At 42.5% G+C, this 23,429-nt stretch overlaps 1 protein-coding gene across 4 annotated transcripts in view; it reads left to right on the forward strand.

Moving 5' to 3' along the window:
• The window catches only part of STARD13 (StAR related lipid transfer domain containing 13), a 212,975-nt gene that overhangs the window by 121,788 nt on the left and 67,758 nt on the right, over positions 1 to 23,429 (forward strand). For all 4 annotated transcript variants that reach the window (XM_060234706.1, XM_060234710.1, XM_060234707.1 and 1 more), the window contains exons 2-3: positions 17,357 to 17,428; positions 19,563 to 19,644. In XM_060234706.1, the coding sequence (XP_060090689.1) occupies positions 17,357 to 17,428; positions 19,563 to 19,644 (154 nt within the window). The remainder of the gene's footprint in view (positions 1 to 17,356; positions 17,429 to 19,562; positions 19,645 to 23,429) is intronic.

Raw genomic sequence — 23,429 nt, forward strand, 5'->3', positions numbered from 1 at the left:
GTGGAAGTTCTCCAGTATAATTGGTTTGTATACCATACTTCAAGGTACTTTACCTGTTACTAGAGCCAGTTTGGCGTAGTGGTTAAGTGTGCGGACTCTTATCTGGGAGAACCGGGTTTGATTCCCCACTCCTCCACTTGCACCTGCTAGAATGGCCTTGGGTCAGCCATAGCTCTGGCAGAGGTTGTCCTTGAAAGGGCAGCTGCTGTGAGAGCCCTCTCCAGCCCCACCCACCTCACAGGGTGTCTGTTATGGGGGAGGAAGGTAAAGGAGATTGTGAGCCGCTCTGAGACTCTTCGGAGTGGAGGGCGGGATATAAATCCAATATCTTCTTCTTCTTCTTCTACTATTCACAAATTCACAGTACAAGAAAATTCCATCATGGAAATAAATTTGGATATTTTTATACACAGGGCATATGGCCTTCCTTCTTCCCCCTCCCCTTAAACCTGGCTCTAAATTGTTAATTTCAACTCGGTCAGCACAAGAGATCAGAGAGTCACCAGTTCTCTTACTTCAAGTGAGAGACTTAAGATTTTAACAATGATATCTCTCCTCCATGCTTTGAATTGTGGTGTCCAGTTGTTGCCTTTGTTCTCCTTTCACCTTTATTTAAGTTCCTAAACAATGTTATTGGCAAGGCTATTGAAAAAGTAGATAGTATAGGGAAATGGCAAGCTTTGATCTACAAATATAAAAGCTGTCGTTGTTAGATCAAAGCAAACCATTTTGCTGCATAGCTTAGGTCTAGGGTAAGCAAATAAGCACTTTGCAATACAAATTAGTATGTAATAATAGAGCCTTTTAAAATATGCTGAGTACCCACAAGCTTCTAATAGTCAGGCTAAAGTGTGTGACATCCAAACTGGCTTGAATCTTGGATACTTTTGCTTTTTAAATTAAGCATTATAATCTGTTTCAAGCATCCTGAATGCTGTAAATCTAATTTTTAGGAGTTAAAATTATTCCTTGAGCTGCCATTCTTATCTAGTTTACCTGTCCTGCAATTCAGCTCACATGAGTGGATTATCAGCAGCAGCCCTACAAATTGCTTCTTCCCTGCTCATCTGAGTTGCACCTAGCCAAACAGCAAAACTTCCCCTCTCTATACCCCCAGGTTGTCTGGTCACCAGCCTTTTAAGCTTGAAAGGATCGTCTACAGCTGCTTCCCAGAACATACTGGATGGGGCTATACTCTGTAGCTGCTAATACTTTTAAAGGCACAGGAATTCCATGTGGTGATAATATAGAAATAAATGTACAAATATAATATGGATGTGTGAGGAAGAGACGAAAGATACAGGTGAATAGAATGGGTGAGCAAATAAACCCAGATTCCCTAGTTCTCTGCAAAAAAAAAAATGTATTTCCTGGATATAGTGTCATTCTGGTTTGTTTGTTTTTTTTAAATCATGTAGCTGAATGACAAGAATTGTTGTTGGGAAGGAAAACAACACTGGTGACACTGTATGCCATGAAATGTTTGCTATTTGGTGTTTTGTTTTTGTGGCTAATATTAGGAGGAAAATTTGTCTGAAGCAACAGTTAAAGGTGGTAAGTACAGAGACACCATTACTCAGACTATGGTTTTAGTAATCTGTTTTATCATGCACACTCAGAATCCATAATATGAAATCGTACTGTAAATAATTTAGATTAAATGGGTTAACATCTGGTTTTTCTAGCAAGAAGCAGGGGGAAAAGAGGTGCCATAGCTCATTAGCACAACACATTTGCATATGCCACCCACCCCTGAATCACCAGAAGGTGTAGTGAATTATATCAGCTCAGCATCTACCTTACAATGCTTCTTGAATTATAATTGTCATAATAAAACCTTACTAACATAATATTTTTTAAATTACTTTCTCTTTGTGGGCACAGTTACATGATGAAGATTTCCATCTGTCTGCTTTATATGTTTTGGTTATTTTCCCATTTTTTGTGGGGGGAAATATTAGAAAGTTTGTCAAAACTTAGAGTTCAGCAAAATTCTCACCGGGGGGGGGGGGTTTGAACAATGGACCCAGAAGCAATGGGGGGGGGGGGCGTTAAGAAAGAAAGAGCTCTAAACAATAAAATGTAGAGGTTCCAGAGCTCTGCTGCTGTGAGCTGTTGCCTAAAATGAGACCTGGAAAGAAGGTTATACATAATGTAACCTTTCATTTTTGTGGAAGACTATGTGAGATTCATCATTCAAGCATTAAACATAGATTAAACATGGACCAATACACATTCTTTGTTTTCAAACAATTTTATTAGTAACATATGGTAATAAATTTCAATTTCTTTCATCATTACTTTTTTTTAAATCTATCCCATATATTACTTTCTACCCACCCCTCCCCCCATTACTTGACCCCCGCCGGTGTTGTATACTTAAAATCTTAATATTAAAGGTACCCTTAATTAATAAGGACCAAAATTAATATCCTCCTCCCTCTTGTACTTAGTCATTATCAAAAATTGTCCAATGTCCTTTTATTTTCCACTCTTTTTCTACGTATCTTCTGAACTTTTTCCACTCCATCTTAAATACTTCTAAATCATAGTCTCTTAAGGTTCTTATTAACTTGTCCATTTCACTCCATGTCATAACTTTTACAATTCAATCCCATTTCTCTGGTATTTTTTCTTGCTTCTACAACTGTGCATACAATGTCTTAGCAGCTGAGAGCAAGTACCAAATTAAAGTTCTATCTTCTTTTGGAAATTTTTCCATTTGTAATCGCAACAGAAAAGTCTCTGCAACTTTGTTAAATTCATATCCCAAGATTTTAGAAATCACTTATTAGTAATCCTCTCATTACTGCTTTGTAGGCATCCCATACCTTCTGAAATGCTATATCTTCTCTGTCATTTACTTGGAAGTATGCTTTGGTTTCATTTTCTAGAGATGTCACTATTTCTTTATTTTGTAGTAAATCTTCATTTAATCTCCCATCTTCTTGACTTTTTTGAGTTTTGTAATCCACATTATTGGGTTATAATCAGCTCCTATTTTAGGTAATATCTCTATTTTCTTTGTTATAAGTCCCAAATCTTTAGTACCCCACAACATGTCAATTCTAGAGAAAGAGCTATGTCTAGCTGAAAAGAAAGTATAGCCCCATACTTCAGGATTAAACTTCCTTCATATATCTTCCAAACTCTCCTGTTTAACCAATTTAAAAAAAGACTTTGGCAATTTCCCTTCTTTATCATTTTTTTTCTTCCCAGATCTATCTATCGTGTTCTGAATGGTTCCGTTAAAGTCCCCCATCAATAAAATTTGCTCATAGGTCACTTCATCAAGATGTTGTGTAATATTTTTTTTAAAAAATGTCTTTAGCACAGTTTGTTTGTTTTTTGTCATGTATCTCCACTGGACACATGAACACATGAAGCTGCCTTGGTCCACCGGGGGGGGGGGGGGACCCTTGGTCCATCAAAGTCAGTATTGTCTACTCAGACTGGCAGCGGCTCTCCAGGGTCTCAAGCAGAGGTTTTTCACACCTATTTGCCTGGACTCCTTTTAGTTGGAGATGCCGGGGATTGAACCTGGGACCTTCTGCTTACCAAGCAGATGCTCTACCACTGAGCCACCGTCCCTCCCCTATAAGCATATGAACATATGAAGCTGCCTTATACTGAATCAGACCCTTGGTCCATCAAAGTCAGTATTGTCTACTCAGACTGGCAGCGGCTCTCCAGGGTCTCAAGCTGAGGTTTTTCACACCTATTTGCCTGGACCCCTTTTTGGAGATGCCAGGGATTGAACCTGGGACCTTCTGCTTACCAAGCAGGTGCTCTACCACTGAGCTACCGTCCCTCCCCATTTGGAGCATAAAGTCCCAACAACAACGTTTTTTTGGCATTCAAAGTAATTTCTACCGCTATATATCTTCCATCTTTATCTTTAAATACCAATTTCGGGTCTAATTCTTGTTTAATATAAAAGACTACTCCTCTCTTTTTCTGTTCAGCCAATGTAAAAAATTCTAGTCCCAATTGTTTATTCCATAGAAATTTATAATCCTTTTGTCTAATATGCACTTCTTGTAAACATATTATATTACAATTTTGTTTTTTTATCCAGTGAAACGTTGCCTTTTTTTGTGGTGAATTTAGTCCATTTACATTCCAGGGTATCAATTTATAATCCATCATCGTGCAAATTCTTTATTTTCTTCATAAAATCTATGCAGTTTCTGTGTATTTGTGATTGTAATCCTTTTCCCTTGAAGTTCAAAGCTCAAACCTTCAGGTATTATCCATCTGTACCTCATTCCATTGTCACATAGTTTTTCTGTCAATTTTTTATATGCCTTTCTGTCAGTTAGCACTTGTCTTGGCAGTTCTTTCATAATTCTTATTCTACTGCCTCCCACTGTCAATGACTTTTCAAAGTTTTTCTTCATGATCTTTCCCACCATTTCTTTTGTCATAAATCTTATGACCACATCTCGTGGCAGATTGTTCTTTTTTGCATAGAGTGAATTTACTCTATACATATAGTCATACATATTTCTATTCCCTTCAGGATCTTCCTCCAAAAATTCTGCAATTATTTTTATTATGTATTCTTTCAGGTCTGATTCTTCATCTTCAGGTACACCTCTCAGACAGATCTGAGTTTCCATCAGTTTGCAGTCATGAATTGTCACTTTTTCTTGTAATTTTAACAAGGTGGAGTCATGTGTTTTCACTCTCTCTTCCACTTCTTGTACTTTCTTTGTTATTACCACAGTGTCATTTCTGAGATTCTCTCTTTTTTTAATTCTTTCTTTGAGTCCTCAATATCCTTTCTTATTTTTTTTTTTAGAGGCAGTTATCATTTCTTTCACCTCCTTCATTATCCTAGCTTCCATTGCATCTAATTGGGCTTGCATTTTCTCTATTGAATCAGACCTAGCACGAGTTTGTTTCGGGTCTGACATGTAAAACAAGATCAAAAATTTTGATCTCACCAAATTAAATGTGAACCATCAGATTTGATAAAGTGAAGCTTGCCCTTTCCAATGCACCCAATTTCGCTGTCCTCTGAGCCTCCCTGGCTCAGATATTAATGTTTAAAGTTTTTATTTCTCCCAAAATGGCGGTCGCAACTTTTGCTTCACTTTAAAAAAAAAAAAATTCTCTTTTACCAGTTCAAATCTTGTTATCTACTATCCAACAGTAGTTCTTTTTAATTGCCACATCTGTTAACTCCACCAATTTTTAATGTCCCAATCACTTTAAAAACGATGTTAAAACTTAGTCCTCCCAACAACAATGGCCACTGATGTTTCTCTCTGGTATTATAATCCTAGAGTAGGCTGTTTACTTCATTGACTTCCTTCTTCTTCCTCCAATACTTCCTGCTTTTCTTGCCTTCAAATCTCGTTTCACTGGTAGAGAAATCTCACGATACCTGACGTATTTCCTGTGTTGACTGTGAACGCTACAGATCTGTGATGATGGGGCTGCCTCCTCAACCACAGATAGACTAAACAATAAATTCCTTTCAACACTGTCTTTTAAGTTTACAAAGTTCAAATTTAGCCCCTTATCATCTTCTCCTTTCAGGCTTTCAGTATTTCCAACTCCCACCTTTTACTTTTGTTTTGTTTAACTTTAATTAGTCCCAGAGTGAAGAGATAACAATCAGTACCTTTTTTCCGTAGTTTATCCAAATTAACACCAGTCCTTTGTAGATTAGATGTTTAAAATTGTAAAAGAAGGTTTGGATCCTGTCGATCTTATGTCAAATTAATGACTGGAAACTTCTGCAGACAATGAATATGCAACTTCTCTCCGGAGATCCCTCAAAGGAGCCCCCCCCCGGACTCCCTTTCAGCCAAGGTAAGTCTCCTCAAAGTATCTGTGCATATCTTGGACAGTTCTCTAGCTGAGAAATGTAGGCAGAAGGCATTAATTTGCCTTTTACTACCCTGAACAGAAGTGCTAGTCTGCCCCCGTTAGGGAAAGCAACTCAGCTCGCCATTTTCCAACCCCGGAAGTCCGACCAATACACATTCTTAGCCTTTTAAGGAATCCCCTTCCCCACAGTATCCTGAAGGAGGTGTGTGGTTGTGTTAAGTGTTGCCATGTTACTTCCTACTTATGATGACTCTTATTAATTAATGACCTCCGAAATGTCCTATTAACAGCCTTACTCAAGTCCTGCAAATTGAAGGCCATGGCTTCCTTGATTGAATCAATCCAACTTAAGTTGGCTCTTCCTCTTGTCCTGCTGCCTTTAATTTTTCTTAGCATTATTGTCTTTCCAGTGACATACTCATAATTCCAAAATTCCAATTAATGGCTTATTGGTGTTGTTCATTTTTATTGGCTATTGTCTCATGCTTTTTTTACTACTGGATGACTGCTTCAGCTCATTAAGAAGAAAAAGTATTTTTTTAAATAAGCTGGCAACCCAGTATATTTATGTGTGTATGTATGTCTTCCATTCTAAAATTACAAAATATTATTCTGCCAAATACACTGCCAATGGACTATGCTTTCTAACAGCTGCATCAAATGATACTTAGCTAATTCTTATTTTGTTGGAAATGTTATACTACAGCAACCTGAGCTAAATAGAGCGAGTGTCAGTAGTAGAAAATGCAGCCATTACAATCTAGATCAATGCAGGTTCTAACAGGAGTGCCAAGCCCCACCAGGGATGGGGAATTCCCCCATTCTCAGCTCCCATTTTAAGAAAAATAATCTTTAAAAATTGCCATCAGGCAGCAGTATGATATCACTTCCAGGAAAAACTCAGATGTTATTAGGGTTGCCAACTCCTACCTTGGCTGCAGCGGGGGAGTCCTCTCTCATGTGCAGAGCACACCTGGCATAATGACATCACCCAGCATCATGCCAGGCATGTTGTGTGGGGCCGGTCTAGCATTCGGGGTAAAAACTCTATAGTGCCATAGTTTTTATCCCTGTTGCTAGAGCATCCCAGCACGATATGCCTGGTGTGATGATGTCACGGGTGATGTAATCACTCCAGGCACATCATGTGATGATGGAGCTCTCTGGGGGCAGGGATCCTCATGGCGGCCCTCTCCATGCTGGTGGGCTGAGGAATCCCCACCTCTGGTGGAGGAGCCCTAGCTAGATGTAATGTCAGTTCTCCCTAGGAATCTCCAGAAATTCATGGGTTTTGCCATGAAGTGTTACCACAACATTTCCAGTGATTCCCAGGGAGATGTAACTTCACTTCCAGGTTTCTCCTTAAACTGATGTCACACCATTTCTGACAGTATCACTCATATCCCTGCACCCCGATCTTCCCATAGGTTCTGGTATAGCAAAAGTAAGGATTGGTTGGGGACAGGGTAATAATAAGAGGCAGCTATCAAACAGAAATTTGTGGACTCTGAGGCTTGCAGTCAGCAGCAACGCTGCTAAGCTGCGTTAGCCTGTTTGCCGCCCGGGACAGCAGGAGTCGGCGCGTGCCATTTGGGCACACAATACTGTGGGCGGGGTATGGTGTTTCTAATGGCCAGACCCCGCTCTGCCTTGGAGTTCTTCGAATGTTTGGCCCTCTCGCCCACCCTGTATGTTATGTAGGCATTTGCTGGTTGCCTCTTTTGAGGAGCTGGGTAGGAATTTTTTATGCCTCAGCTGATTGGCAGTTGCTGGGGTGCGTTTTTTGCCTACCCTACATAGCAGTGCAGTGGATTGTGGATTTGGCTATTGGGAGGTGCTGTTAAATAGGAGGTCACTTTGTTGGCAGGTTTTTGGGGTTTATGGCACTATGGAGGTAGGGGAGGACTGTGAAGCATCCCCCTTTTGGGGAATTAGGGGTCTGGCATGATCAACCTTGGGGTTTGATGACCCAGGGTGTGGAGAATGCAGACCGTCCTAGAGGCTCGGCTAGAGGGTGCCTTCCGTCGAGACGTACGTCTGGGTTTGGGCCCTCTGGTGCACGCCTCCCTGCTGGGCCTGCCTGGTGGGAGCTGAGTCACACAGCTCCAGCTGGGGGGCTGGGTCTCTCGCCCGCTAATGGCAGGGGAGCAGTCGCAGTGACCCCTAGCCCTGGCCAGGCCACTGGTTGGGTAACCTTGCCGTGGATTATGTTGTTTAATAAAAGTGGCCCAAGTTTATTCCAATACATTGTGTCCGACTCTTTATTCTGACCTCGGGGGCAAAGTGACATCTAAACATACATGGTTACATGCCTTAGAACAGTAAGCAGCTTCATTCCAGTAACGGTTACTTACTAGTGCTTAAGGGGAACAAAGTAACACAAATACACACCTGAAGCCATACTTTTTATATCAAACAATTTGCTGTCTCACTCTTCTTTAAATGTTGGAAAATACCTGGAGACTTTGGGGGTGGATCCTGGAGAGGGTAGGGCTTGGGAAGGGGCCTCAGCATGATATAATACTATAGAGTCCATCCTTCAAAGCAGCCATTTTCTCCAGGGGTCAATACAAAACAACAGGTTCCGATGTATGAATACAGGAGAATAAATAGAACACCCGAAACACACTTACCCAAAATAAAACTTTGTTGGTTCTAGATGTGCCACTGGGTTCAAACTTTGATCAGCTCTTTTAAAGTCCATTTTACTTAATTGCACCTTGATAAACTCTCTGGTATCTACCTATGTTTAAATTCTACCATTTTAAAAAATGTATTTTGATTTTATATAGCTCTACAATCAAGGTACTTCCAAGTGCTTAGGAGGCCAAAAATATTTTCAAATAATAAATATTTAACATCCATTTGGGATGGAGGTAGTTGATTACTGAGTGTAAGAGTATTAACTAGGCCTGGGAATCAACTGAGGTTACAAATCTAAGGATTGGTTGTATGAAATCCCTTCTTGGTTCTGAATCTTTCATGAGGCAACAGTAAAATGAACAGTTTTGCAAAATATTAGGTATTTGTGTAATAAGGCCATCAGATATATTTAACGAATTAAATGATTTATATTGCATTATATTTGCTCCCCAGTGGAGACCCACAGTGGCTTACAATACCCTAAGTGGAAAGAAATGGAACAGGAGCTGGGTTGCCAACTGTGAGTTAGGAAATTCCTGGAGATTGGGGGAGTGACACCTGGTGAGGGTGGAGTTTAGGGAGGGACTTCTGCAGGGCAAAATGTCATAAAGTCCACCCTCCAAAGCTGACATTTTCTCAGACAGATCTCACCCCACTCTGTGCTGAGACTTCCCTCATTGACCCACCATACCTGGATAAGAACACACTGATTTATTTACAGGTGCTTGCTATCAGTTTTTAAGCAGTTAGTAATCGCAGCCTATTATTTCTCCTACTCAGCCCCACAGGGTTTCATCTAGAAGTATGTCAGGATAATGCAAAACTCAACTCTAAATGATTACTTCTGTTCCTCCAATGGATACACTACAAAACAGAAACCCCCTTCACTTTTAAATAATCTTTGCCATGATCTCTCAGTGAGTACCTTCAGTACATATTCTCTTATTATTTTTGTTTCTCGTACTCTTAACGGATCTGTTTATTTGGGTATAATACCCGTTTATTTGGCCCATATAGTAGTTAAAGAATTTTTATTCTCTCTATACTAGTGTGCATTTTGGTCCATTCTGCTGTTTCTCTTCCAGTAGATGTAGCAAAGTTAGTGATGTGAATTTCTCTTCCTCCTTCTCTCTCTTGCCAAACATAAGAGAAGAGGATTTTGCTGCTTCAGTGGCAGTTTTAAATCCAGTTTTAATTCAGTTTAGGCGGATGTCCATTTTAAGAATATACTGCATATGAATTCCCTTTGGATTAATGACATACTCTTAATTTAAATAATATTTATGAGAAATGTATACATCCTGTTGGAGAAGTTGTTCCAGGAATCTGCTGACTATATGATTAATTTTTCCTAGAGAGACCTTTCTTGTACCAACAGCATTCCCTCCTGTAGGAAAATATCATGCCCATCGCCCATATACCCTCTGTGCTCACATCTTCTGCGTATCTTATAACAGCATTAATAACCTTGCCACAGATCAGTTCCTGGGAATTAGCAGTCATTTGTAGGTTAATGGCCTGAGGCCATATTCCAGGATGTCAGCCCTTCCAAGTTGCTCATTAATCCTTAGGTACACACTCCACTGCAGACTGAATTCCTTACCGGTCTTCAGCATGTTCTACTAGCCAGATTCTATTTCATGGCAATGTAGCTTTAGACAGATTCTTTGAGGTCATCAGGGTCCTTTCCCCGTGCCTCTCTTGACAAGATCCACAGGTAGGGAATTTTTGTATGCATTCTCAATTTATATTATATTATATTCATTTCCCCAGGAGACTTTCAGTGCAACCCTATGATTAAATGTCTTAAACCGGCAATGCAGAATTTGTGTTCAGCAAGCCATACACATACCACCAGCCACCACAGGCTCAATAAACCTGCTTTTTCAGTAATATGAGGCTGGTGGGCTATGCTTGGTTTGGTGGTTCATAAGTCCTGCTTTACAGCCCTACTTGAAATGCACAACTCTCTTATTTGGAAGTAAACCAATATAGGATTCATTCTCCATCATTGTGTTATAGAACAAGATGTTTCTAATTCTAAATATTGCTGATGTGTTGTTACAAGCAGAAATTTAGATACACTTCAATGCATGCTATAGATTAGCAAAAAAAAATCACTTGGTTTACATGTATTTTTTTCATGTTCCAGTGTTTAAGAGTAGTGTCTGTTGACTAAATGAGCATGTGGCTTCTGTGATTATGAGTCAGACTAAAGTAAGAGTCCAGTAGCACGTTTTAAGACACACACAAGCTTATATCTTGAATAAAACTTTCTTGGTCTTTAAGGTGCTACTGGACTCTTACTTAATTCTGTTGCTTCAGACCAACACAGCTACCCACCTGGATGTATGAACTAAACTATGCAAGATGTTTTGAGATGTGTGAATTTAGGGTGGCCAGACCGTCCCGGTCTCCCGGGACTTTCCGGGTTCTGGCCACCAATTCCCGGCTCCCGGGCTGGCTATACCGGGACCATTAGAAGTCCCGGTATAGCCAGCGGGCCCCGCGCGCGGGCGGGGAAGGCGGGGAGTGAGGGAGCCAGCATCCCTGCGCGTGCGCACGCGCAGGGACGCTGGCTCCCTCACTCGCCCGCGCGCGGGGCCCGGCAGCGGTGGCGGAGGAGGCCGCGAAGAGGCCGCCGCGGGTCCCTGGAGGGCCTCCAGAGGCCCGCTGAGGTCGCGGAGAGGCCGCCACGGGTCCCTGGAGGGCCTCCAGAGGCCCGCGGAGAGGCCGCCGTGGGTCCCTGGAGGCCCTCCAGAGGCCAGCGGAGGCCGCGGAGAGGCCGGCACTGGTCCCTGGAGGGCCTCCAGAGGCCAGCGGAGGCCTCTCTGCCGCCTCCCCGGCCTCCACAGCTGCCGCCAGCCCCGCCAGCAGCACCAGCCGCCCGGAACAAGGTAAGCCAGGGGGGGGCGGCTGGCGGGAGGGGGCGGCCTTCCTTCCCTCCCTCCCTCCTTCCCTCCTTCCTCCCTCCCTCCTTCCTTCCTTTCTTCCTTCCCTCCCTCCATCCCTCCTCCCTTCCTTCCTTTCTTCCTTCCCTCCCTCCCTCCTTCCCTCCTTCCTCCCTCCCTCCTCCCTTCCTTTCTTTCTTCCTTCCTTCCTTTCTTCCTTCCTTCCCTCCTTCCCTCCCTTCCCTCCCTCCCTCTTTCCTTCCTTCCTTCCTTCCTTCCTTTCTTCCTTCCTTCCTTCCTTCCCTCCCTCCTCCCTCCCTTCCTTCCTTCCTTCCTTCCCTCCCTCCTCCCTTCCTTCCTTCCCTCCTCCCTTCCCTCCCTCCTTCCCTCCTTCCTCCCTCCCTTTTTCCTTCCTTTCTTCCTTCCTTCCCTCCTTCCCTCCTTCCTTCCTTCCTTCCCTTCTTCCCTCCCTCCTTTCTCCCTTCCTTCCCTCCCTCCCTCCTCCCTCCCTTCCTTTCTTCCTTCCCTCCCTCCCCCCTCCCTCCCTCCCTTCCTTTCTTCCCTCCTTCCCTCCCTCCCTCCTCCCTTCCTTCCCTCCCTTCCCTCCCTCCCTCCTTCCTCCCTCCCTCCCTCCTTCCTTCCTTCCTTCCTTCCTTCCTTCCTTCCTTCCTTCCTTCCTTCCTTCCCTCCTTCCCTTCTTCCCTTCTTCCTTCCCTTCCTTCCTTCCCTCCCTCCTCCCTCCCTCCTTCCTTCCTTCCTTCCTTCCTTCCTTCCTTCCTTCCTTCCTTCCTTCCTTCCTTCCTTCCTTCCCTCCTTCCCTCCCTCCTTCCCTCCCTCCCTCCTCCCTTCCTTCCTTCCCTCCCTCCCTTCTTCCTCCCTCCCTCCCTCTGGCCACCCCTGGAGTAGACAATACTGACTTTGGTGGACCCAAGCACTGATTCAGTGTAAGGGAGCTTTGTGTTTGTGACTGGACTAGACAATACTGACTTTGGTGGACCCAAGCACTGATTCGGTGTAAGGGAGCTTTGTGTTTGTGACTGGACTAGACAATACTGACTTTCGTGGACCCAAGCACTGATTCAGTGTAAGGGAGCTTTGTGTTTGTGACTGGACTAGACAATACTGACTTTCGTGGACCCAAGCACTGATTCAGTGTAAGGGAGCTTTGTGTTTGTGTCTTCTGGTGCAATTTTGTTCTCAGATCCTGTATTTACTTTATCAGTACATGGGATAAGGCACTTTCTCAACTGTGCTGCATAATACAGCCTATTTATTTTGTCCTGTTTGCTCTGTTGGCTCTATCTGCGCCACCTTCATCACTTTCGGGGTGTGGATCCCCCAGTGGGGTGGTCTCCCGACTCCCTCCGCCAGCTGTCTCTGATAGCCCTGCGCCCCCTCTTTCATTTGATATGTGTCCCGTGCGGGTGCCACCCTCTTGCCGGGAGATGCCGGGGGACCACCCCACTGGGGGATCCACACCCCGAAAGTGATGAAGGTGGCGCAGATAGAGCCAACAGAGCCAACAGGACAAAATAAATAGGCTGCATTATGCAGCACAGTCTTACTGGAATCTGACTGGCTTCTCAGCGTGGAACCCATTCTCTTTAGTCTTCTCACTTTGAAAAAAGTAAAAAAGAGTTTTATTTAACTTTATTTCCCCCTTTCCCTCTCTATAAATAATCTTGGTGTTTCCGGCAGTGATATTTGGGGGATTTTTGGGGACGTCACAGGAAGTGCTGTGAAGTCACTTCCTGTTTCCGGCAGTGGCATTTGGGGGAAATGATGGCATTTGGGGGAAATGATGTCACAGGAAGTGATGTCACTTCCCGCTTCCGGCAGGTGGCGCGGGGGAAATGATGTCACAGGAAGTGATGTCACTTCCCGTTTCCGGCAGGTGGCGCAGGGGGAATGATGTCACAGGAAGTGATGTCACTTCCTGTTTCCGGCGGCGCGCGCGCACCCCTACCTTCCCCCTCCCAAAGGTGTCCCTGGCTGGCCTTCAGACATTATGGCCACCCTATGTGTGATTTGAAAAAAGAAATTGTAATTAACACCTGCAACAGAGGGGGCGCCTTTATTTGTATTGGTGCTGTTTGAATTTGCACTCTCCGTTCCTAATGCTGATTTTTATCAGCTGGTGACAGCTCTCTGGAGGTCAAGCTGTCCAGGAAGAGGCCTGGCAGGGGCCGGAAGAGGCCAGAGATAGCAGTTGTTAGCAAGGACACCAGGCAACACCGCAGTGACTGGCGGGAGGGGGGCAGAAACAGGCATGAGGCAGAAAAGGTAAAGGGAGAAATAGGGGAAGGAGTCCACTCCTCAGAGCCCTTGGCTAGCAAACAAGGGAAGGCAGAGCTATGATCGGTGGTATCAAAAGCTGCCGAGAGGTTCAGAAGAATTAGCAGAGTTACACTTCTTCATCACCCTCCCCCTGGCAATCTCCTGGCCCATGTCATCTACCAGGATGACCAAGGACATTTCAGTCTTGTAGCCAGTCCTGAAACTTATACATTCTTCATATTCAAATATAGTTCAGTACAAGAGAAAGCCTTTCCAATTTTGTACGTTTCTTTTGCCGTGACTGGTATGGTAACTAATGTGCACACAAAGGAGCAGCACACATTGCATACTATCCTGCTGCTTATGCAAATATTTTTGTAGTGTTTTGTAGTGTTACCTACCCATTAGTGTGTGTACTTTATTTTAGGAAATTACTGTGACAGGAATGTATATATATTAGCTTTTAATGGTATGACTTGTAAATTAGTAGTCTCCAAACTGCAGTTTTCGTTTATAATCTGCATAATCAGAATGTATCCAAGGGAACCAATTCAAGCCTAAAGATGTTTTTAGGAAGAATGATCACTGCTTGATTAAAATAGTAAATCATCTTGTTTGGGAGGCCTTCATTAGATATACTGTTGCTTAGAGTTGGTTCCATTTATATTTTTTCCTCATAAAGCACAATACATGCAGGTTTTTCCTGATCTAAGAACTTTTTAAATCACTGGACTACTGTGTGTTTAGATCTCCAGAATTACCAAATGGCTTGAAAAAATAAATTAGAGAGGAATTGACAATTTCATATATTGCAACACCTGCCTCCATATTTTTGAGGCCTTTCTTGCTCTCTGAGAATATTCTTGGAGTTGCTAGTCTGCCAGTAGGAGCAGAGATCTCCCGTCCCCAGTTTCCATGTCCTCCTGCCACTCAGAGCAGCAGCAAAAGAAAAATTAAAATAGCCATCGAGTCTGTTGGGTGATGTCACATACAGGGGCAGCCAGGATGTGTCATCACACCTGTCTTGGGTTCACTGGAAACTGTATGGTAAAACCAGGTTTTCCTGCAAGCAACTTAGTCCTTTGTAGAACTCCATGGTTTTACCATATTCTGGCTATTCTTAGCATGATGTCTCTTCCAGGATTTCCCCAAAAGTGTTGTCACATCATTGCCTACACTCCCCTCCATGTCCCTCCTGCCTCCCCATTCTCCCAGTGGTTGCCAGCCTGGGGCTTGGTAGTCATAGAGTATTCTGGTAGTATAAAGGAACACAGGAAGAAGAACATTGGAGTTACTATAACTCTGTGCTGTTATGACTGCTTCTCCCTCCCGTCACTGCCTCTCTGGAGATGCTTGGTAAACGTAAAAGCAAAATAAATGTTGTGAAAACTACCTCAAAAACCTCTTTGAAAGACTGCTTCATAGTAATGGAGGATTGAGCCAGTTTGGTGTAGTGGTTAAGTGCATGGACTCTTATCTGGGAGAACTGGGTTTGATTCCTCACTCTTCCACTTGCAACTGCTGGAATGGCCTTGGGTCAGCCATAGCTCTTGCAGGAGTTGTTCTTGAAAGGGCAGCTTCTGGGAGAGCACGTTCAGTCCCACCTCCCTCACAGGGTGTTTGTTGTGGAGAGGAAGTTAAAGGAGATTGAGACGGCTCTAAGATTCAGAGTGAAGGGCAGAATATAAATGCAATTTCTTCTTCTTATCACAAAGGATTTCCTCTTTTGCAGAAATGCAGCTTTGGAATTCTAATTTCTTCTAACTGATATTTGGTTGCGTTTGCATATTAGTTTGGTGCAAATGGCATAGCTTGAGGTAAAATCCTCTTAATGCTGTTTTTATTTGCAATTGTCATTAACAAGATTCAATAAAGCACATACAAGACAACATACTAAAATTATATATAAATTTAAATGTAACTTTTCAGGATGTTCATATGAGATAATAGTTATTGTAAATTATCATTTTAAAGCCAAACTACATAGACACAAGTTAAATTGGGGAGGGGCTACAATTAGGAGATCTTGCCTAACTGCCTATTCCATTGGCCAGAAAAATATTACATTTTTTTCTGGGAATGGGGAGAGAATTGCTGTCATAGCCCTTACCATATAGCACAGCCCTTACCATATTATAGCCTTTATCACACAAGCTCCTCCTCCTTCCATTTCTTCCCTTTGCCTACCTGCAAAAATTTTTTTGCCCAAAACTGTTGCTTCATCAATGCAGAGATTGGGGATCGCTTGAAGTCAAAACACTCATTCATATTGTAATAACTGAGATTAGACAGCGGGGTATCCTGGTGTATTCAGAGTGGTTTAGGACAGGGCTTTTTTGTAGAAAAAGCCCAGCAGGAACTTGTTTGCATATTAGGCCACACACCCTGATGCCAAGCCAGCTGAAACTGTGCTCCTGTGCATTCCTGCTAAAAAAAAAAGCACTGGTTTGTTTGTTTGTTTGTTTACTTTCGATTCATATCCCACCCATTCCAAATGGATTCAGGGCAGTTTAGGGGACATCAGTCAAGAACTGCAAAGTTCCCTTGCAACTCAGAATCCTCTTATATTACATGTCTCGCCTATTACTGAACTTTATGCCATGCAAAAGTTAAGAAATGGGTAACTGTTTAAACTTGCAGTCTTAAAATCTAGCAATTGCTCTTGTTAAAAATATGAGTCATATATGCATACACTCAGTCCACATGTCTATCTGAAATGAATGTAATCCTTGCTCACATCACAGAGGCACCCCTAATATAAGGAAGAATTGGAACAAAACAAAAACAATGTGGATCCCCCTACTGGAAGTTATCAAGTACTACCAACTCATTTGTTCTGTGAGCTTGTGTTTAAGAAGAAATATGCTTTATCTTTCCCCCCAAACATATAGTGAAAATATTGTGGCATGATAGAACTTTAATAGAGCTATTATTCTTCTACCATCTAATTGGTAGCAGTTAAAAAACATAGTTTTGCAACCCTGTCGTTCTGTCATGTACATTTAATAACTAAATGTACTCTCAGATTGCTTGAGGACAAGAGAAAAGCTGTCATCTTAACCATTGTTGATTGTAATGACTTTAATGACCTGGCAGAGAATCTACAAGAGTACTTCTAAATGACCAAATATTGCCATTCTGACACTGAACTACTGAACTATCATAGACCAGTTGTGCTTTTAATAGTCGACAATACTTCTCCCCTGAGTGACTGAAATTGTGACAAAATTACTGGTTGGAGTCAATTTTCAGAGGAACAAACAATATCTTATGCCAGATGTGACTTTTAAAAAAATCAAATGTGTTTCCAGAAGTACCATAAACTTTGGCAAAGTTTTTTTGAAAACTTTGATGGTCACAGATGGACCATAAAAAAAGCCATAAACAAACATTAAAAACTGCAGAATCATAACCGTTACCTTTACCTCCAATATCTGCATCTTCAGCCAAATGTGAGGACATTGGAAGTGAGGACAGCTGGTACAGTCTTATTCCCTTGAACCCACATGCAATGTGCATGGTTTTTAACATCTGCATAGGGCTTATATTCGTTGATGTCCATGCCCTATTAGTAACATTTGTGATAGACCCTTATCTTCCATGGATGTCATCTGTATTGTGAATATTGTTTGGGCTATTGTTTTTTTCACTGTTGACAAAAGCATCAGTTAAACTTATTTTGTTTTTTTCCCCCTCTCTTTAAGAAATTGAAGCAAAGGAAGCGTGTGACTGGTTGCGAGCTGCTGGATTTCCACAATATGCACAGCTCTATGAAGGTATGTAAAATGGGGGAATGCAAAATACTGTTCAGATATAATGAACTCTGCCAGTAGCAGTGTTTCAGGAGGGACATCATGATCACCTCATTGCTGAACTACGGCAGTTCACATCTTTTAAAATATTAAGAACATCAGCTGAGGGAATGAGAGGAAAACTCTCAAAAGTGACATTCAAATGTACTGCAGTTGTGTGAAGTAAAGAGGAGGTAGACTTGTGTTATTCCTCACTAATAATGTGATGGGTTTGTGTCCATGACACTTGTACAATAATATTCCACAAAATATTTAGTTAGAACACTTATATCCCACTTTCCACAGTGCCCACTGTTGTTGTTAACAGCAGGAGCGGGATAGGATTTCAATTTCTCTAATTTCTATAGAGGTTTGAATGAAAGAAAAATGGTAAGTCCCTCAATGAATGGGTCACCTTCAGGAAAGAGATCTGGATCCTCAACAGAACAATCACAATGCTGTATTAGTAGTGCAACAAAGTGATTGTTTAGAAGAGCCTTTAGAATCTTATGATTTATTTGTTTATTATATTTATAGTCCTTCTTTCTCACTGAGACTCAAAAGTAGATTATAAATTGGTACAATCAGTATAAGTTGGCACAATCAATACAATGAGACATCTAGATGTACTAGGAATCAGAGTGTAGAAATCTGTATCATTAGACACAATACCGTACAGATGCAATGCAGGAAAAAATGGTATTGCATCCTTAGAAAACAATGCAATGGCAATAAGGTACTCTGTGCTGCAAACAGATAACATCCTGTATACATTGGTATCGGAGGGAAGGTAGCATGGTATAGCCTGCTCTTGTCAGATCTCAGAAGCTAAGCAGGATGTGGCATGTTCTAAATAAACTTTTTATTAAAAGAAAAAGCTAAGCAGGATCAGCCCTGGTTAGTACTTAAGAGAATATAAGAGAAGCCATGTTGGATCAGGCCAATAGCCCATCCAGTCCAACACTCTGTGTCACACAGTGGCCAAAAAACCCAAGTGCCATCAAGAGGTCCACCAGTGGGGCTAGAAGCCCTTCCACTGTGCCCCCCCACCAAGCACAAGAATACAGACAGAGTGCCCAGACAGAGTTCCAACAATAAGCTGTGGCTAATAGCCGCTGATGGACCTCTGCTCCTTATGCTTATCCATTCCCCTCTTGAAGCTGTCTATGCTTGTAGCCGCCACCATCTCCTGTGGCAGTGAATTCCACATGTTAATCACCCTTTGGGTAAAGAAGTATTTCCTTTTATTCGTTCTAACTCGACTGCTCAGCAATTTCATTGAATGCCCACGAGTTCTTGTATTGTGAGAAAGGGAGAAAAGTACTTCGTTCTCTACCTTCTCTATCCCATGCATAATCTTGTAGTACTTGGGTGGAAAACCACCAAGGAAGACTGCAGAGGGAAGCAATGGCAAGCCACCTCTGCTTCTCACTTGCCTTGAAAGCTCCTTGTGTGGGGTTGCCATAAGCTGGCTGCAGCTTGACAGCACTTTACACACAGATACTGTTATATAGTATACAGTACCTTTCCTTTTACAAAGGGCCTTCTTGAATCATTTTGTTGTAGTATCACCATATTACCTTTCTAGAAAAGCCCACCTGAACCACTCCAGAGCTATAGAAGGCCCTGTACAGATGAGTGAATCTATCATGGTGAAATGCAGGAGGATCCTATAGGACATGTTTGTATTTCTAGACTTTAAAAATAACAGAATGATGCTGTGTGATTTTACAGAAGTATTAAAAAAATACTTCGAAAACTTTTTGCATGACTCCGTTCTGCACACATTTGTGCGTTATATTAAATTCAACAATAGCATTGAAAAGGGTGTCATGGAAACTAGCAAGGAATGAATTCCCATGTTGCCTACCAAAATAACAGCATTTTGACATATTTCTAGTGCTGTTCAGATTATATTATTTCAAGATTTTTACAAGCCTGATAAGGGAACCATCTGATGCCTGGTAGTATTCAGAATCTGACATGTTATCGGTTTGGTTGACAGATCTTACATTTCCCTTTGAGTTGGAAAAGAAAGTAACATACAGTGGGGGAAGTATGTGTTATATTTGGAAGCAAAATAAATGTAGTCCAGTATCAGTTCTTTCTTCTCTTGCAGATTCCCAGTTTCCTATTGACATTGCAGCTGTGAAGAAAGATCATGATTTTCTTGACAAGGATCTTGTAGAACCTCTTTGTAGGTAAAGTGGGGTTTTAAAAAACATATTATTTATCATTTCTAACACTCTGCAGTATACATTGAACATTTTGTTAATGACTGTCCATTCACCCTTACAGCAACTGTGTGAGATGGAGGGCAAGGCAAAGGGCAGAATATGTATTCAAAAGATATCCTGTTCCAGAAGCTTGGCTATCCACTGAATAGCTGCATAGTAGAAGGAGAGATCTCAAGCGGAAAAGCAGTGGGCATGAATAAGTGCTTAACATTTTCCTGCAATATGTTTTTCTTGTTACCCATGTTTAGTCTGGCTAAGGTTTCTGATGCATGTTTGGCCCACTCCATGGAAGATCAGGGGAGGTGGAGGATTGCACCGGAGAGCGGGAGTAACCAAAGGGCAGTCCTAAGTTCCGCTCATGACCTGAGTTTGATCCTGGCAGAAGCTGGGTTCGGGTAGCCGGCTTGAGGTTGACTCAGCCTTCCATCCTTTCGAGGTCGGTAAAATGAGTAGATGACGAGGGAAGGCAATGGCAAACCACTCCGTAAAAAGTCTGCCGTGCAAACATTGTGAAAGCAACGTCACCCCAGAGTCGGAAACGATTGGTATCTGCACCTTTACCTTTACTATTTCTGCACTAGTCATACATTTCAGTTGTTCAGTGGAAACTTCAACTGGTCCACAGTTGAGAAGCTAGTGAGGGCTTGGTTACATCATGTGCTGAAAGCTCAACATAACCAGTTGTTTCTGAGCATGATTCAGAGTTCTGGTTCTTCCCTTTAAGGCACTAAACAGCTTGGGGGCCAAAGTACCTGAACAACCCTCTTCTGCCATGGTATCCAGCCAAACAGTTAAGATCTGCCTCTCAGGCTTTGCTCTCTGTGCCCCTGCCTTCAGAGGTAAGGTGGGTAGCACCCAGACACAGGGCATTCATTGTTGCCTTTGGAATGTCCTCCCCCTTGAGGATCATCTGGTGCCCACTTTTAGGCACTGGGCCCCCCAAAAAATCTTTTTTCCCAGACTTTTAATTAAGGGGTTTATCTTATCAGGATCCCCCCCCCCCCCAAATGGTCTGCTTTTCCTTTGTGGATAGTTTTTATGCTGCTTATGTTAAATGGCTTATATTTTTGCGTTTTATGGCTTGCTTTTTATATATTGTGTTTTTTTATTGTAAACCACCTCAAGCAAGACTCTGAAGAGGTAGCAAATAAATAATCTAAATAAATGGCCCCCTGCTCCCCCACCCAGACTCCCGCTGGTTGCCAGGCATTGGCCGGTGTTGGCTGGCAACCCTAGTTGCAGCTGAAGTGGAGTTGGTATGTGGTGTTGACCTTTCTTATTGGGTTTTTAAGATGATCTAAGTCCTTCAGGACAGAGCTGAAATAAATATATCCTCCTGTAGTACATCAGTGCTGGGTAGATTCCACATGGTTCACTGTGGGTTCAAGAGGGATCTGAGCATAGGATTGAGTTCTCAGACAATTGTTTCACTTCACATGGAAAATTCACTGTGTGCTCAAAATTACCACATGGCCTAAATCTTGCAGGACTATGTGAATCAGTTCCATCAAGGATTTATTTTGCAAATTAGACTATTATAGGAGCCACTGGATCAAGAGAAGTTATAGTGTCTTGGTGGAAAAGAATAATGTGTGGTTGTAGAGCTACCCAAATGCAGAAGACCTCCTGTACTGCTGCCATAGCCCTGCATTTGCTGCCTCTGACCCCAGTATGCCCTTGGCTGGATTCCTATGCAGCTGCTCAATAACAGCTGCAGACTGGTCATAAGGAACTGGGATTTTGAGCCATATTAAGGTGTCACAGATAACAGAGAAACAGGGCCAAAGGCCCACCCAGAAGGCAACCCAATTAAAAGCTTTTGTTCTGCAGTGTCATTTACCTTTAACATGTGTTAGAGGGAAACAAAGTGGCTTGGCTCTTAAACCTGATAGTTTGCTGTATGGACAGTTTTCTGGATCTCTGGACCATGATAGGTTTTCAGTGTTTTTTGGTTTTTTTTAAAGTTCCAAGGCTGTGAGAATGTATGGATTGTTGCATACATATATATGTTGTGCCTTTGGTTGGGGAAAGTGCACACAGATAGCAGTGTGATAGTTGGGCTGCATTTTGCAGTTACCTGTTTTGTACAATACATGAACAGTACGGCTTGTGTATATTTTGTCCTTGGAGACAGATTCCTGAGAACAAAATATAACACTTAAAGCAATTCTTATGAATATTGATTAAAATGTCATAGGCTATTGTTTCCAATCTTGGAATTATTCTTGCTGAAACTTTGACTCTCATTCCAATGACAGATGTAAGCAGATGGAGAACTCTGTCTTCTGCCATTGGCACATCATGAGGTTATGAGAAATCCAGGCAGAATGTATTTAATCGGAGACTCTGGAGACAGTTGAGCTCATAAAGATGATCATTAATCCTCTCACTTCATTGGCACAATATGTTCCAAAATATTGGAAGGGCCACAGAAAATATCATCATCTTTCTTGTTTAAAATGCACACTGCTAAATCAGCAGTCTAGGGCTTCATCACTGGCTATATTGAAAGGTAGTCTTGGAACATGGGGAAAGAGTTACCTTGCAATGCAGACAGGGAATTACTCTAACATTTGCAATGCATGATCTTGATGGTATTATTTCCATGATATTCACTGATGAGGTCTGTAGATAAAAGGGTATTTTAATCCAGTGCTCTGCAGATCTTGGATACACATATGATCAGGGCTTTTTTAAAAAAGCAGGAACACACTGGAAAGCAGTTCCAGCTAGCTTGACATCAGGGTGTGGCCTAATAGAGCCAGTTTGGTGTAGTGGTTAAGTGTGTGGACTCTTATGTAAGAAAAAGCCCCCTACTTTTCATATACATGGACATCGTGATCACCAGTATGGTTGCCAGGGTGCCTGAAGTTATGACTCGCACACATCTGCTCTAAGAAGTGGACTTTGCCCACGGTTTCTAAGGCTTATGTGGATACTATAAGCCTCAGCTTTGCAGCAGCATTCTACATCTCTGGATGGGTGTTAGCCAGAACTACAGACGAGCTTCCAGCTGCTCCTTGTGTGCCCAGTCTTGGCCGCTGCAGTGGAAGAAGCCACGCCACCATGAACTGTACAGGCAAACAGTTTCCAGCCTGTTTCCATGAACCAAAGGCTAACACCACCAGAATCCATCTTGTTTTCCTGACTCCATATCCAACAGCTGCTTCAACTTCTGCATAAGGCAATCAAGCTTATCTTAGGCGTGGATCCTGCCAGACCGCCTAAGCCTTTGTCTAACGGAACTCAAGACAAAGACTGGTGCCAAGAAGAAGAGTGAACAAGAGGAAGATCATCTTCAGCCAGAGCCAAGTTCCTTTGTGTAAACCCGGTGTTACCTTAGGTAGCAATTTGGCCATCTATTGTCACCTTTTTAGATAAGTTTGGTAAACTCAAGCACACCTCCACCCAGTAATTTCCCCCATTCTTTTCCCCATTTTGGAGCCTCACCCTGGTCCATTGCAACCTGAAAGTCCAACCAGGTACCCCTGGACCAAGCTTGTTCATTGGTCAGTCATGGGCACCCAATTAGGTGCCACCAATTAACTTGCTATTGGCTACTGCAGAAGCCCAGCCCTTATGGTCACTGCAGAGCCTCCCCTTTTCTGAGGTCATGTACCAGCTGACCACCTGAAATCCACCCCTGTACCTCCCATCCCCTGAGGGTCTAAGGTACTCTATTTAACCTCTGACCCAACTCCACTCATGTGTGCATCTAGCAGTACCCCAGTTCCACTGTCTAGATCCAT

The sequence above is a fragment of the Heteronotia binoei genome, chromosome 3 (genome assembly GCF_032191835.1).
Source record: "Heteronotia binoei isolate CCM8104 ecotype False Entrance Well chromosome 3, APGP_CSIRO_Hbin_v1, whole genome shotgun sequence".
Classification (NCBI taxonomy): Eukaryota; Metazoa; Chordata; class Lepidosauria; order Squamata; family Gekkonidae; genus Heteronotia; species Heteronotia binoei.